This window comes from Micromys minutus (genome assembly GCF_963924665.1).
Source record: "Micromys minutus genome assembly, chromosome: 4".
Taxonomy (NCBI): Eukaryota; Metazoa; Chordata; class Mammalia; order Rodentia; family Muridae; genus Micromys; species Micromys minutus.
Window position 1 is genome coordinate 38,999,168 of NC_137973.1, and position 16,077 is coordinate 39,015,244.

Below are 16,077 nucleotides of genomic sequence, written 5' to 3' on the forward strand. Positions count from 1 at the left end.
GTAGGGAGGGAGTGTGTATCTGTCAAATCCCATGTGTGGATGGCAGGGGTCAGCTCTGTGAGGTCATTTCTCTCCCTTCACATTTACATGTGTTCCAGACAGTGAACTCAGGTACCAGGTTTGCCCAACAAGTACCTTAACTCACTGAGCATCTCACTACCCTAGTTGTATTTGCAACATTTCTAATACATAGTTTAACAAACCTGTTTCTAGAAGGAGGAGGAGGAAGAAGAGGAAGAGGAGGCAGCAGCAGTAGCCTTTACAGTTTACATTTGTGTGTTTTTTTTCTAAAAGAATTATTTATTATATATAAGTACACTGTAGCTTATCATCAGAGGAAGGCATCAGATCCCATTACAGATGGTTGTGAGCCACCATGTGGTTGCTGGGAATTGAACTCAGAACCTCTGGAAGAGCAGTCAGTGCTCTTAACCACTGAGCCATCTCTCCAGACCCAGTTTATATACTTGTAATTCCAGCATTCTGGAGGCTGAGAGAGGATGTCAGTTCAAGGGCAGACTTGATTACATAACTAATTCTAGGCTAGCCTGAGCTACATACTAAGATCTTGCTTTAAAAATAGAACAAAGTAAATAAGCAAAAAAACTTAAAAAGCCTGGTATGATGTGTGATAGCCACATGCTTATAATCCCAGCATCTCAGGAAGCTAAAACAGGAGTACCCAGATAGTGCGAGAAGACTGTGAGATACAGAGTGAGACTGTTTCAAAACCTAAACATCCAATGGAACAAACAAACAAAAAAACCCAAACTCTTACAAATGACATCACTGTCTAAATTAAAATCACACAGATCCAAGTCTCAGCATTTTTAAAGATGTATGCACATATTTTATTTATTAGGTTAAAAAGAAAAACTATGCTGATCAGTTTTGTTCAATCCTAGAATTCTTTTCACATTGTTGGAAACAAACAGAACATTATAAAAACAACAAATCAAAGCTGAATCATGAAATAAAGAAAACAGATGAGGCAAAGAACCCAAACAAGTCACTCATCTCACACCTCAAACTTCCTAATCAGGCTATCTTAGTTTTGGTAAGCATTTAGAACTAAGCTAACTGAAAAGCATTAAATACCTGGAATAGTTTACAGAAACTCAACTCACTAGAAGCACTATCTGCCTTTTACTGCACTACTTACTTCCTGCTTTATTAGACAGCTCATTCTGACAATTTCAGGTAAGGATACAGAAGTGGAAAAAAGAAAAAAAAAAAAAAACAAAAAACAAAGAAACAAAACACCTTCCTCTTTAAAAGTGACAAAAGCTTTTGCAGCTGGTTATAAAAATGATTTTGCTTGCTTTTACAGAAATGCTTGAGAGAAATCAAAGGCCTCAAATGCAAAACTTATGTCAGGGCTTACTGTTTCCACAAAACATACAAAGATAAGATTATTAAATTATTCCTTTTAGCACCACACCATACCTACTTAAAACAGAACAATAACAGCAAAACATACCTATCCCAAATCAAATGTATTCAAAGTCTTTAACAAGAAAGAAAAAAATAAAAATTCTGAATTTCTTTCAAGAATCCTAAGTAGAAACTAATGCTCAAATATTCTGCAGACTCTGGGATTGGTCCAAGGGACTTTGCAGATGCCTGTGAGTACTCTACCACTGACTGACCTACATATCCAGTCCATCTCCCACTTTCCTTCCATTTTTTTGAGACAGTCTTGTCAAGTTTTCCAGGCTGTACTTCAATTTGCTCTGTAGGCTGGACAGATCTTACATTTTTCTATCCTTTTGCCTTGGCTTCCTAAGCAACTGGGAAGATTTTTAAGATTAGTTTGTACTGCTTGGATGGTAACTCATGACTATAAACCTGACACCAAAGACCTCAAGACAGAAGTGTCACTGGGAGTTCCAGATTAGCTTGAGCTACAGAATTTGGACTGTCTCAATAAGTCAAAATAAGTAAACACACAATATTTACTGTAAAAATCTTATCTTGCTTATGAATCCCAAGACATTCAAATCAGTAAAATCTTTTCTCAAAACACACACACACACACACACACACACACACACACACACACACACACACACACACAAAACATTTTATTTTTTGAGAAAGGATCTCATTCATGTAGCCAAGGATGGGCATAAATTCCTAATCCTTTTTGCCTTTATCTCCCAAGAGCTGAAATTATCATAGACAGGTACCATCAGGACCAGCCTTTGCCCCTAGCTTTTTAATTTTTGTTAAAAATCAATTTAAGATTAGAAGAAAAAGCAGGCAACATAGGTAAGAAGCTCAAAAACCAAGAAGTCTCACAAAGCTCTTTCTTTTCCTTCTTTTCGAGACAAGGTTTCTCTGTATAGCCCTGGCTGTCTTGGAACTCATTCTGTAGACCAGGCTAGCCTCGAACTCAAAGAAATCCACCTGCCTCTCTCTACCTCCCAAGTGCTGGAATTAAAGATGTGTAACAGCACCACCACCCAGCGACCCTTTCTTTCTACTCATAGATTTAGAGAGGTATCAGCCTTCAGCTCTGAGGAAAGGGATCTAATAAAACTACAGAAATCTCAAGATACTTTCTCTATTTAGTCCTGAAACTCACTATGTAGACAAGACTGGCCTTGAACTCACAAATCTACCTTTTTCTACATTCTGAGTACTTAGATTGAAGGCATGCACCACCATGTCTGGTTCAAATGACTTTTGTTGTATCATTATACTACATTATCTACACCAATAAAGACAGTGTAGTCAATTAAAAAAACAAATAGAAAAATCTCTATTAAACCCATAATCATGGAAGGCAGAGGCAGGAAGACAAACTGGAGATCAGTCTAGTATATAGAGCAAGTTCCAGACCAGCTAGGACTACATAGCAAGAAGTTGTCCCAAAAAATACAAAACAAAACAAAAAAAATCTCTTTACTAAAATAGGAATAGAATTTATCAGAAATTCTGGAACAGATTTACTAGTTATGATTGGCTTGTTTATCGTTATTAAAACTAAGCAATAAAGTTAAGTGTCATGGTATGCACCTATAACGGTGGCATTTGAGAAAGGCAGGCAGATTAGGGGTTGGGGTCATTCTTGGCTATACAGTGAGTTAGAGGTTTACGAGAGTCACACAAGACCCAGTTTCAAGGAAAGGAATAAAATTTCACTCTAACTTAATGTTATGTGAACCAAAAGTATTTGCTTTAGAATAAACGTCATAGTTTCCCCCACAGTGTTAGTTTTGATTTCCTAGGTCTTTAACATTTATAATACTCAGTGTCCAAATAAGAGAAACCAATACTAAAGTGTTAAAATGTTATTTTGGTGGCTTTTTAGTTTTTGTCCCACTAATGCTGAAGTTCAAACACAGTGTGTTGCACTGTTAAGTAGTCTACCAACAAACTGCCATCCCAAACCCTGTTAAGTGGTTTATAAAGTTGTTAAGCACCCTTTCCAGCACTTAAAGACAGTGGCTCATTCATACACAGATGTACGTTAAATTATTCTTTTTGGAGAAGTGATAAAAAATAATCTGTTCCTCCCCCCAATGATCTCCATTTTTTTCTATTATAAGAACCCAGACAGATTTTATAGAACACTGGAGGGCACTAACTTTGTAACAGTCACTGTAGGAAACAAAAGACATATTCTTGTCCCATAAGTAGTTATCTAGTGAGACCATTCTAACTTCTAGTAACCCTAAGATTCTGTGTTTACTAAAGAACTAGGCACTTCTTTCCTTTTTGGACAACTGTTTAGCAAATATATGTTGTCAAAAAAAAGTTATCCTATCAAATTTGGAGTATACCTTGTATTTAAAACACCTTTAAAGATCTAAGTACACAAATGACACACTGACAAACCCAGCTATATATAAAGCACCATAGTAGGTCATCAAATCATCAAAAAGGGATTGGATGTTTCATCCAAACTCAATGTGTTAAATGTGAAGTTTATTTACTACTTAACCTTTCTGGAGTTGAAAAAAAGTCTGCTGACTACTTCTCGCTGTTTAACAGGAAGTTAAAAAAAAAAAAAAAACCCAAAAACCAAAACACTACTTTGAAAAAAAATATAGTTAAGATCAAGACTGAAGGGAGGGAGTCACCTTGGGGCTAAACGTGCACACAGAGAGCATATGCAGGAATAAAATGATGGTCAAATTCTTAAGCAAATCCCCTGAGGTTTACTGATTTATTTGTATCCAATTAGTTTAGTCCTCAGTAGTTAAGAAAAGATGAGGGTGTGTAGTTAGGTGGACAGAGGGAAACCAGAGGACCTCGTCCCTGACAAGGAGTCCTGACAGCAAAATCACTTCCTGAGGAAGGAGGAGCAAAAGGGAAGTTAAGGAGGCCACTCTGATCAGGAAGTGACTCGTTCTAAACTAACCCCAATCATACCTATAAATGGGGGGATGGGGTGAGCCCCAACAGCCAAAGGCGGTAAAATAACTGCTGCCTGACACGTCCCGACATCACCTTCACCTCCTCTCTTATAATTACAGTAAAGAGTCTACAGTTAAAAGTCAATCAGGCAAAGTGTCTCCTCTTTTGAAAGAAGGTTGTGCTCGGTCCGGAATGAAAAGAAGAGTTGAGGAATGGGGGACTGGGGCCACCGTGAGGCAAACGAAAGCTCCTTTAAGGAAGGAAGCGTCCCAGCTGCAGAGGAAATATGCCAGCACCGGGAAACAACCTTCTTTTTCCTGGGGACACCGCCAGGCCTCCCACTGCTGCCGGCTCGGACCCCTGGGTCTCGTCGGGGGAGGAAGTAAAAGAGAGAGGCGGACCCCTTACCTTCTCCTCATCCGACACCCGATCCTCGAAGTCGGCCATCTTGGCTGCTCTGGCCCAGCCCGGCGGGCCGGCGCGAGGCAGGCCGGGAAGGAAGCTGAGTGGTGGAATCACCGAGGGGGCCGTCGGAAAGACCCGCCCGGAAGCTCCGGCCAAGAGGGCGCCATGTCAGTTCCGTGCGGCGCGACAGCCTAGAGTGGGGGCGCGCTGGGAAGCCGGCTTTCCCCTCAAGGCTTTGCAGTCTTAACATCTTCCTCACTGAGTTTCAGTCACTTTTCCATTTGTCCTGGAATGCTTGGTGGCGTGTCTCGTGGCACCTGGGCTCCCTCTAGTCAAGTAGTAGTTGCTACACCTCTTAAGTTTTTCTGATCCCGTTGGTCTCGTAGGCCGCCGAGTTCAGTGCACTAAGAGCTGCTCGGCTTTAGGAGACATCAGTACTTTTCCAACCCCGGCACTGGGCGAAAGGTGACCCTCAACCACGTACGGAACCAAAACCACTTCCCTCCAGCGCCACACTGAGTCCGTTTCCTGCAGAATAGGTGCCACCATCGGATCCTTCCCCGCCCTCCTTAGAGGACTAGTTAACCCCTCTGTCGGCCACGGTAGGGCTCCGGCACCTTCCAGATCTCCGTCCAGTTCCCCAGGACTCAGCCAAGTCAGGCCAGCTTCAAGACCGCCACTATCCCAGGATTCCCAACTCCGGGTTTCCGGCCCTTCTCCCCTCCCAGGTCCCGGCGCCTGCCGGAGCCGCAAGATGGCGGACGGAGACTACTTCGCGGAAGCCGCGCGGGCTGTGGGGTGTCCCCATGCACCTGTTCCCGGCTTGGGCCTGGGCCCGCCGCTGGGTTGGAAAGAGAGGCTGAAGGCCGGGTTGGCGAACTCTGGGTCCACGCTGTGGTTCCTGGCAGGGCTGGGGCTGCTTTACGCTCTGAGGGTCCCGCTGAGGCTGTGTGACAACGTGACAGCGGGTGAGAGGCCCAAACCTCCTGGACAGTCGGGGACAAGCACCAAAGATCAGAGATTCTCGGGGAGTCATGGAGGGCTTTGCAGAAGGAAATTGGTGTTGCATGCTCCAGTGGGTTTATTTTTTCTCTTGGGCCACAACAACCCGGCAGCTGATTGTTAAACCTGTGCTGCAGTTTACCGGCCCCTCCCTAGAGCTCTGAAGGTTCGCCCTCTCTGTTCTGTCTACGTTACCACAGGAAAAGCTACCTGACAAGCTGCAAGCTTCAGGTAGTAAGACGGAAGAGAGCATTCCCAGATATGCACACACAATTTATATTCATTCTTATTGTTTGCAGGGCCCCTTGAAAAATCGTACCTTTGAGTCTCCAGCTGCCTAACTTAAAAGAACCCACACCCAGAAACCAAAGATAAGCGCATCTGTAATACAAGATAGAAAATGCTATAATTTTAGTGGACCATACTTTTATTGTAAGATGGTTCAATAAAGAAACGTTTTTCGTAATATTTTTATCCTTCAGACTTTACCATGGGTAATAAGATAGTACAGGAAAGAGAGAAGCACTGACGACGGTGGGATTGTTTAATATTTTTCTTCGGCAGTTGTACAGTGTTTGTCACGTAGCCTGGGCTAAAGATAAAAACTTGGAAGCAGTGTTGATCCATTTGGATTCTGCAAATACTATTCCCTAGCTATAGGTAGGATGAAAAAATGGGGTCCTGGACCTTTTGTGATGTTATTGCACTATTTCTTTCTGCAGCCTCAGAAGATGATGGAAATATTTCTCTTAGGTGATGGTTTTGCTAATTTTTCTGTCTTCTCTGTCCCATGAGATGACATGAAAGACCATAGGATAATGTTCTAAAATGCTTTGGGTATTTTAGAGGATAGGTACCACATACTGTCTGATTTGTCTGTAATAGGTTGATGAAGTGCTTAATGGTAATTTGTGTGCTCATTAAAATGCTATTCATTGAGTTTGTCATTTATTTTTCTACTTCTTTTTATTGCTTTGAGATCAGGATGAAAGCAAGAATGACTTTAAGGTCCTGATCCCTTGAGTCACTGCTTAAGTGGTGAATTTAGAGGCATATACTAGCTAGCCTGCCTTTAATTCTCTCTCCTTTTTAATGTATGTGTACACTGTTGCTGTTTTCAAACGTACCAGAAGAGGGCATCAGGTCCCATTATAGATGGTTGTGAGCCACCAGGTGGTTACTGGGAATTGAACTCAGGACACTGTGAGCCATCTCGCCAGCCCTTATCCTGGCTTTAAAATTTTGTTTTGTTTTTATACACCATGTCTCTTTATAGTCCAGGATATCCTCAAGGATATCCTACTTCAACCTCCAGAATGTTAGCATTGCAAGTTTGAACTACCAAGCCTGCTAACTTTGGTCTATTGTCTATGTTTTAACTACATATATCATTCAGATGAAAGTAGTTGACTTTTACAGGTTTTTTTTTTTTGTTTCCTTTAAATTCAAAATTGGGGCTGGGGATGTAGCTCAGTTGATAGAGTGCTTCCTTAGCGTACAGGAAGCCATGGACTCAATCCATAGCACCTATAAACCAGGAATGATGATACATACTTGTGATTCCAGTACTTGGGAGATAGATACAGATAGATCAGTTGTTCAAGGCCGTCCTCCGCAGCATAGTTTGAGACCAGCCTGGACTATATTAGTCCATGTTCTGAAAGTGTATTTAGCTTTTTATCCTTATATATTTGCTAAAGTTCTAGACTAATTTATATCTTGTATTTTAGATTTTCAGAAAAGCAGGCTAAATTATCTCACTGTGACTTGATTTTTCTTTCTTTGACCCTAGATAATGATCCTAGGGCCTTATACAAACACATTTTGATTTACTTCTTATTTAACTAAACAACAGTGTAAAGCTCCACTTTTATATACATGAGGAGATTCTTAAGATATGAAACAATGGGGACTTAAAGTCACTTTTGTTTTAATAACTTTTTCAAGTGAATTTCACCGTAGGTATTAGCATAGACAGTTACTGACTTAGGGCAGTTAGCTTAGAATTTTTGAGCTTTGTAATAGTGGAGAAGCTGTTTGCATTCAGCAGAACTTTTGGACTTTGATCTTTTCCCAAGCTAGTATCATGATCTCTATGTTACTGGGCGGCAAGAGTAAACCACTGCTTCCCACTTGCATTCATACAAAGTGGAAATAAACAACCAGTGCTATCCACGGCATTATGTTGCTAAGTAATGGCAGCTGGAAGGTTAGAGATGTACCTTACATTTTTACTTGCGTATTTTCTGTCTATAGGCTTATTTGAACACAACCTCACCAGAAGCCAAGCTTCTTTACTGTTTCCCTCCATCCATGTAAACATACTTGCATAATTGCAATGTACTTCAAATGTGTACTTTGTAAAAACTTTAATGTTTTCTCTTTTAACAGTGACAGGGTTTTTAAGTTCACTGACACCCAAGTTCTATGTGGCACTTACAGGGACATCTTCTTTGATATCTGGACTAATATTTGTAAGTAGTTTCTATTTTCTTCACCTCTATTTTGATATTCATTTAAGGATTGTTAATGTATTTACAAATCTATAAGTATTTGTTAGTAGTCCCAAAATGTATTTGATAGTTGGGAAAAGCTACCTAGAGAAACAAGTTTGAGAAATACCATGTTTCCTTATCGTCTTTTAGAGAGAGTGGTAGTATTTATTACATGTTAGGTTTCTTTTTGAGGTAGGGTCTCACTATGTAGTCTAAGCTGACTTGAAACCCATGGTGGCTCTCCTGCCTCTACCTCCTGAGTGCTGGGATTACAGGGATGAGTTACCAGGCCCAACTTCATTTATTACGTATTAAAAATGTGTATACAGGATGGCAGAGGGTTCAGCAGGTGAAGGTGCTTGCTGCCAAGCCTTACTGATGACTTGAGTGTAATCTCTTGGACACATTTGGTGGAAAGAGAACCAGCTCCTGCAAGTCCTGTGATTGCCACACCTGTGTGCCTGCACACACATAAACACATAAGTGTAAAGATTAAAAATAATGAACAAAATACCCTGTGTACTCTAATGGGGGGTAGTGGTTGAGATGGATTAAAAGTTTAATGATCAAAGGGCCTACACTATTATTTCAAAATGAATGAGGGACCGGGGAGATGACTTAGTAAAATGCTTGCCATGTAAACATGAAGACCTGGATTCAGATTCCCAGCACTCACATAAAAGGTTAGGAATACTTTCATGCCTATTATTCCAGCTCTGGGAGCTGGAGACAAGAGTGTCCCTGGGGCTTGCTGGCCAGCAGAACCAGCCAAATGAATGAGCTCCAGGTTTAGTGAAAGACCTTATCTCCGTAAGTAAGGTAGAAAGTAACTGAACAGACCTGTGACCTCCACACACATGTGCATTACATACGCACAAATATGAAAACATCAATCCTTCACACAGAAATTAATGAAATGGGTTATTCTATAACTACTGTTATCATTTTTTTCCATTTTAAAAATGGTTTCAAGAGAATCTGAATGTATAGAATTTATTTACTTTAGAAACAGGATCTCTTGTAAGCTAGTTGGCTTGAATTTATTGTGTAGACCAGGTGGCCTTGACTGCCCACCTGGCCCTCTTCCTTTTGCTATACAAGTATACCCACCCCATCATGTCCAGTTTATGCAGTGCTGAGACTGAAATGTAGGACCTGTGTATGCTAGGTAAGCACCTAACAACAGAACTACATCTCCAGCTCCTGAATGTGTAGGTTTTACATATAATCTTGCAACATTTTAATTTTGAAAGCATTGGGCAGACTATAACTTATGTCTGGAATTTAGCATTCATTTACTCTAAACCCCAAATATTTCAAAATATAGAGAGTTTAGTTTGTATTTATGAGTAAGCCACAGAAATACAATAAAGTAAATGTCCCGAATATCTGTTTATGGGAAGATAATAGTATTCATTTTACAGAACTGTAATGTGAAACTTGGCTCAACTGCTTTTGGCTCTTATTCTCAGCAGTAACACAATAAGGGACCATATTTGACTTTAGCTCAGTTTTTGCTTCAATAAGATACTACTTTTCATTTCAAAAATATTTAAAAATATGTTCTTCATTAACATCTCTAGGTTCTAGTGTTTCTTATTGTATACTTTGGGGAAATTCTGCTATAGATAAAAGTATTAAATATTTATCATGTCATTTTTTTTCCTGTTCTCTTTTTTTTCATCTGTAGGTGGTGCTGTACAGCTTTAGTAGAAATTGGAGTATTTCTTTGACTTTTTTAATTTTTATTTAGTTTTGTTTCTTTTTCTTTGTGAAGTTTTTTTTGTTTGTTTGTTTTGATTTTTGAGACAGAGCCTTTTCTTTGTAGCTTTGGTTGCTCTGGAACTCACTCTGTAGACCAGGCTGGCCTTGAATTCACAGAGTTCTGCCTGCTTCTGCCTCTCAAGTTTTGGGATTAAAGGCATGCCCCACCACTGACAGCTCAAATATTGGGGCTTTTTTCCCCCCTCTCATTTTTGGTTTTTCAAGACAGGATTTCTCTGTGAAGCCTTAACTATCCTGGAACTCACTTTGTAGACCAGACTTGCCTTGAACTCAGAGGTCCACCTACCTTTGCCTTCTGAGTACTAGGGTTAAAGGCATTAACCACCATCACCACCACCACTACCCAGGTCTTTGGCCTTTTTTAAATCTTTGAGATAAAGTTTCAAATGTGGGGAGTTTAGTTTATATTTATGAGTCAGCCACAGAAATACAGTGAAGTAAATATCCTGATTTTTAAATAGTTCAACCTGGGGAAGAACTTGTCTCAACCATCTTAATAGCATTGCTAAATATTAGACCAGTACTTTTTGGTTCAGAGAGCAGTTTATTGGGATTCTTACTAGTTACATTTACTAGGTAAGGAAACTGAGGCTCTGAAATGTTAGAGCTTAATTGACTTGCCCAATATACATATTTAATAAATAGGGGATCTGGTGTGAAGCTTAGAAGTTTGGTCCTAGTTTAGTATTAATTGCTTTAAAATAGTTTTGAATTGTGCTGCAGATAGAATGAAATTACAATGAAACTTGAAAAGGTCCATTATAGACTAGATACTCTTCTGTCCCACTATGTAGCTTGTGCTGGCCTGGAATTTAGGATCCTCCTGCCTCTGTGTGCTAAGAGTTGAGACTAGAGGCAGGGTTATCACATCTGACTCACTCTTAGTATTCTTTAATGCCTTTTAGCAAGTATAGGGTGTTGCCTAAGCTTGTCTAAACTTCATGACAAATCCGTAAGAAGGGTAGTCACTTTTACATGACATCTGTGTTTAGGGAATCTTAGGTTTGGGTTTTTTCTTCTGCTCACTCCCTCATCCACCCAAGAACAGACTGTGCATGTGAAGTGCTGAACTAAATAGGAACATCTCTTTTAATTTCCATTTATGGATTGCATTTTAAGTGAAAAACTTTTTATTATAGATATTTGAATGGTGGTACTTCCATAAGCATGGCATATCTTTTATTGAACAAGTGTCTATTAGCCATTTGCGGCCACTGATGGGAGGAACAGAGAGTAGCATTTCAGAGCCGGGCTCTCCTGCCAACAGCAGAGAAAGTGAAACCCTCAGACACCATCATCTATCAGGTGATTTTCTTCTCTTTTTTATTTCTTCTTTTTTTTTTTTTTTTTGTGGTATTTTCAGAGTGGTACAATTAAGATTGATTTCATTACAGAGGATAAGAAAATCAGTCTTGGGCTGGAGAGATGGCTCAGGGGTTAAGATTACTGACTGCTCTTCCAGAGGTCCTGAGTTCAATTCCCAGCAACCACATGATGGCTCACAACCATCTGTAATGAGATCTGATGCCCTCTTCTGTTGTGTCTGAAGACAGCTACAGTGTACTTAATTATAATAAAAAACAAATAAATCTTTTAAAAAAATTAGCCTCAAAACAATAGAGTAAGTGGTTTGTGTGTTTATGCCCCTTCACATGTAATATTAGGAGACAGGGGCTAACGGAGGTGATCACACCATGAAGTTAGAACCCTCATGGATAGAAATAATGTCCTAAGGAAGGACACTCCTTTATGAGGAAATAATAAGAAAGTACCATTTACAAACAAGGCACTAAAATTGCCAGCACCTTGAAAATGGGTTTTCCAACCTCTACAACAATAAGAAATACATCTCTGTTGTTCTTGTCATTTTAGTCCAAATAGAATAAAACACAGGGACAATCTTCTTTCCTGTAAATGCAGGTAACCCATGGCTGGTATAGAGCATCTCAGGCCCCTTCTTTTGTAGCCTGTCATCCCCAGACTCAATTGTTTGTTTATTTATTGAGAGTTTCACTATGTAGCCTGGCCTGCCACTCTCTCTATAGTCTAAGTTGGTCTCAAACTCAGAAAAATTCTTCCACCTCTGCCTCTAAAGTATTGAAATTAAAGGTTGCACCACAGTGCCCAGCCAGATGCAGTTTTTAGTGGGTATTCCAAGGTGCTTCTCTGGTTTTAGCCATCATATTTACCTCTTATTCACTTGGAAAAAGGAAATCCCTCACTTCTAACTCACCCTACACTGTTCAGAAGTATCTAGCATGCACAAGGCCCTTGTTCAATTCCTAGCACTACCAAACAAAACTTGTCTAGCACATGTAATACTGCCATATGAGAGACTGAGGCAGAATCAGGAGTTGAAAATCATCTTTAGCCAAGTTTGAAGGAACTCTGGCCTACATACAGGAGGGTAAAGGCTAAGTGACCTCATGAAGGTGAACCCTTGATCTAATAGAATTGTAACAAGAAAGGGGATGGGAGATTATTCTCTCTCTCACTACCACTCAAAGACAGGAAAAGGGCTACTGTCTCTAAGACTGCCTAGAGCCGAAGGGTTTTGAGATGCATGCCAGATACACAGACAGTTCAAGTGCCGTGGTCACAGATGTGAGCCACCATGACAGGGTCTCCTCAGTTTTTATCTTTTAGTCTTTCTTCTAACCCTTACTCTGCTAGCCTGAGCATGCTGTACGGTTTGTTGTGTGTGTGTGTGTGTGTGTGTGTGTGTGTGTGTGTGCATAGATGTGCCCATACAGGCATGCTCAAACAACCTATAAGTTAATACCTTGTTATTTTATATTTATATTGTTTTATGTGTATGAATGTTTTGCCTGCATGTATGTCTACATATCATGTATGTGCCTGGTGCCTATGGAGATCAGAAGAAGGCACTGGATCCCCTGGAAATGGAGATATGAATGGTTCAGACACCACAAGGGTGCTTGAAAACATACCAGGGTTCTCTGTAAGAGTAATAAATGACAAATCTTCCCTCTAGCCCCCCATACCTTATTTTTTGAGATAGGGTTTCATGATATTCCTGGAGCTTACCATTTCAGCCACAATGGCTGACTATCAACCCCAGGATCTTCACCTCCCTAGCATAGAATTACCAAAGTGTTGTATCTGGCTTTTATGTAGATGAAGGATCCAGTGGGGTCCTTATGCTCAGCAAACACTTCATACACTGAGCCATCTCTAGGCCCAATGTAAAGCTTTATACATCCTTAGCTTGGGATGTTTTGTATCCAGAAACTTACTCTCTTTGTTGTTGTTGTTTGTCATGTGCACTAATGTTCTGCCTGCATGTATGTCTGTGTGAGGATGTTGAATCCCTGGAACTGGAGTTACAGACAGGTATGAGCTGCCATGTGGTTGCTGGGAATTGACCACAACGCCTCTGGAAAAGCCTCTAGTGCTCATAACCACTGAGCATCTTTGCAGCCCTCTTAGGTTTTTAATCTTAATTCAAATGTCACTTCCTCTCTAAAGTCTTCTGTGATAGACCATTTGTGTGTGTGTGTGTGTGTGTGTGTGATAAGCCAACTCTAATATACTACATGTCAGATAGTTCAGGTGGTTGTTTATATGACTAATGCTATACAAGTTAGTTCCAGAAGCTGTGGTAGGATCTAGGAATATAGGAGGGGATTAAGTTTTAGTAGATTCTGTTTTAGAGAGGAAATTGAAAACTGAATTATGAATAAAATTCCACTGAGACAGAAATACAACAATAACTATATTTGATTCTGAGAACAAGGATGGCCTGTACCTTTTTCGTATTTGTGGTGTCTATAACTGGCACTGTATATAGATCACAGGATCAACAGGAGTGTTGGTAGTGAAGATTTACCTGCAGTTGATTGAACTAATTTTTCCGCTGTTTTTCAGAATGCAAGGTCTGGAGAAACCCTTTAAACCTCTTCAGAGGAGCAGAATATAGAAGGTAAGACATTTACTTTCAGTACAAGTGTGGGTTTTAGGTTAATGTACTGTGGATGCTTGTCTTACAATTGTCTTGCACCCTCTTCTGATTGGAGATACTGACTGTTAAAGTGAATGATTATCTCTGGTAGGTATTACCTGGACTGTTTACTTTTTTTAACATTAAAGGAAATAACATCTCTTTAAAATGCATTTGACACTTTCATCCATGTATGTAATACATGTGTCATGCTCGTCCTCCATCTCCTCGTCCCCTCTTCTTCCATGTGTTTTTCTTCTGTGCCCCTCTGGATGTAACCACTGGAGCAGGAGAAGTCATCAGTGTCTTTCCTGCAGCCCTGGACAGGACAGGCCCATGAGCTCCTCTCCCCTTCTATGACTCACTGTTTTTTGGCTCAGTCTTATGTAGGTCCTATGCTTGAAACTGTAGTTGTTGTGAGTTCGCGAGTGTCGTTCTAAACTTCTATTTCTGTTACTGTTTTGAGACGGGCTTATTATTATATAACTCATATACAGACCAAGCTGGCATTGAATTATGGGGATCCAGCTCCCTTTGCCACATCAACAGTGCATTTGTTTACTATGTCCATTTTTACTTGTTTGTTTGTTGTTGTTTGAGACATACTTCTGGCTGTCCTGTAACTCAGTATGTAGACCAGGTTGGCCTCAAACTCACTCACAGAGATATGCCTGCTTCTGCCTTCCAGGTGCTAGGATTAAAGTTGTGCACCACCATACCCAGCCTTTGTTAGTATTTTAAAACAGGATCTTCTGTAGCTTTGTTATATAGTATCTATTTCATAGAAACCTTTATGAGAAATTTCCTAATATTTGAAACATTTATGCTTAGTGTCTAGTTTTTGGAGCATTTTACTGAATAATTTATTGTTTTACTCAGTTTTGAGCCAGGTTTTATTCTGTAATTTATTCTTGAAATTTGTTATATGGTGCAAAGCTGGCCTTCAACTCATAGGCAGGACCCACTCTGCCAGGCTGAACAATTTATTCTTTTCTGTTTTTTTTTTTTAATGTTTTATTATTGAAGCATAGAGTAGTACTTTCTAATTCCTTACTGAAATGATGAGCTTTAAAAACCCTGAAATAGAACTGGTAATCACTTATTTTTAGAATTTAAGTGTCTGTTGTAGCAATTGAAACATCTTTTGTTTTCTACAGATACACTTGGGTGACTGGTAAAGAACCACTTACTTACTATGACATGAACTTGTCTGCCCAGGATCACCAGACCTTTTTCACCTGTGAAACAGACTTTTTACGTCCATCAGACACAGGTATGTATTCATGCTATAGACAGTGGTTGTGAAAATTATTTCAAGTGTTCTCTAGAGCTATTATTATAATATACAGTTACTTGACTTGGAGTCCTTTACATTATATATAAGAAGTTTAGATAAAAGTAAATTATGATTATAAAGTAAATTACTGAACTATTTTATAAGAATTTCAAATGTTTTTGTTATTTTATTGCTTAAAACAATTTAGAGCCTGGTGGTGGTGGTGATAGTACATGCCTTTAATTCCAGAACTCTGGAGGCACAGACAGGCAGATCTCTGTGAGTTTGAGGCCAGCCTGGTTTACCAAGCTAGTTTCAGGATAGCCAGGGCTACATAGAAACCCTGTCTTGGAAAAAAAGAAATTCAGTTGAAATATCAGAAAATAGTATCCATTGGTTTGGTCTGGAAAATAATTACCTGACAGCAAAGCAGGGTTTGGGGAGATAGCTCAGTGGGTAAAGTGCTTAGTGTGCAAGTTCCGGTCACTAGAACCTGTGTAAATCTGGATTCAGTACTGCACAAGCCTGTAATCTCTACATTCCTATGGGGAGATGAGAGACAGAGACAGAAGAAGCCACAGAAGCTCAAGAACCAGCTACAACAACTAGACCCTATTGTAAACAATGTGGAAGGTGAGAACCAGCACCTAAGATTGTCCTCTGAACTTAACACTTGCACTCATACTTGCATTCATGTGTGTCGAACACACACACACACACACACACACACACACAGAGAGAGAGAGAGAGAGAGAGAGAGAGAGAGAGAGAAGGGGAGATAGTGCAAA

At 40.0% G+C, this 16,077-nt stretch overlaps 2 protein-coding genes across 4 annotated transcripts in view; one reads left to right on the plus strand and one right to left on the minus strand.

Annotated features, from left to right (window-relative positions):
* CAPZA1 (capping actin protein of muscle Z-line subunit alpha 1) overlaps positions 1 to 4,812 on the minus strand; it is a gene marked incomplete at its 5' end in the record, with an annotated part of 43,407 nt that extends 38,595 nt beyond the window's left edge. For both annotated transcript variants that reach the window (XM_080915232.1, XM_080915231.1), the window contains one exon: positions 4,774 to 4,812. In XM_080915232.1, coding sequence (XP_080771358.1) covers positions 4,774 to 4,812 — 39 coding nt within the window. The remainder of the gene's footprint in view (positions 1 to 4,773) is intronic.
* Positions 4,813 to 5,500: 688 nt separating this feature from the next.
* ST7L (suppression of tumorigenicity 7 like) overlaps positions 5,501 to 16,077 on the plus strand; it is a 60,825-nt gene continuing 50,248 nt past the window's right edge. The window contains exons 1-5 of one of the 2 annotated variants that reach the window (XM_080915242.1): positions 5,501 to 5,738; positions 8,164 to 8,246; positions 11,192 to 11,357; positions 13,941 to 13,995; positions 15,171 to 15,286. In XM_080915242.1, the coding sequence (XP_080771368.1) occupies positions 5,525 to 5,738; positions 8,164 to 8,246; positions 11,192 to 11,357; positions 13,941 to 13,995; positions 15,171 to 15,286 (634 nt within the window). In that variant the 5' untranslated portion in view covers positions 5,501 to 5,524. The remainder of the gene's footprint in view (positions 5,739 to 8,163; positions 8,247 to 11,191; positions 11,358 to 13,940; positions 13,996 to 15,170; positions 15,287 to 16,077) is intronic. The other variant, XM_080915241.1, reaches the window with a different exon arrangement.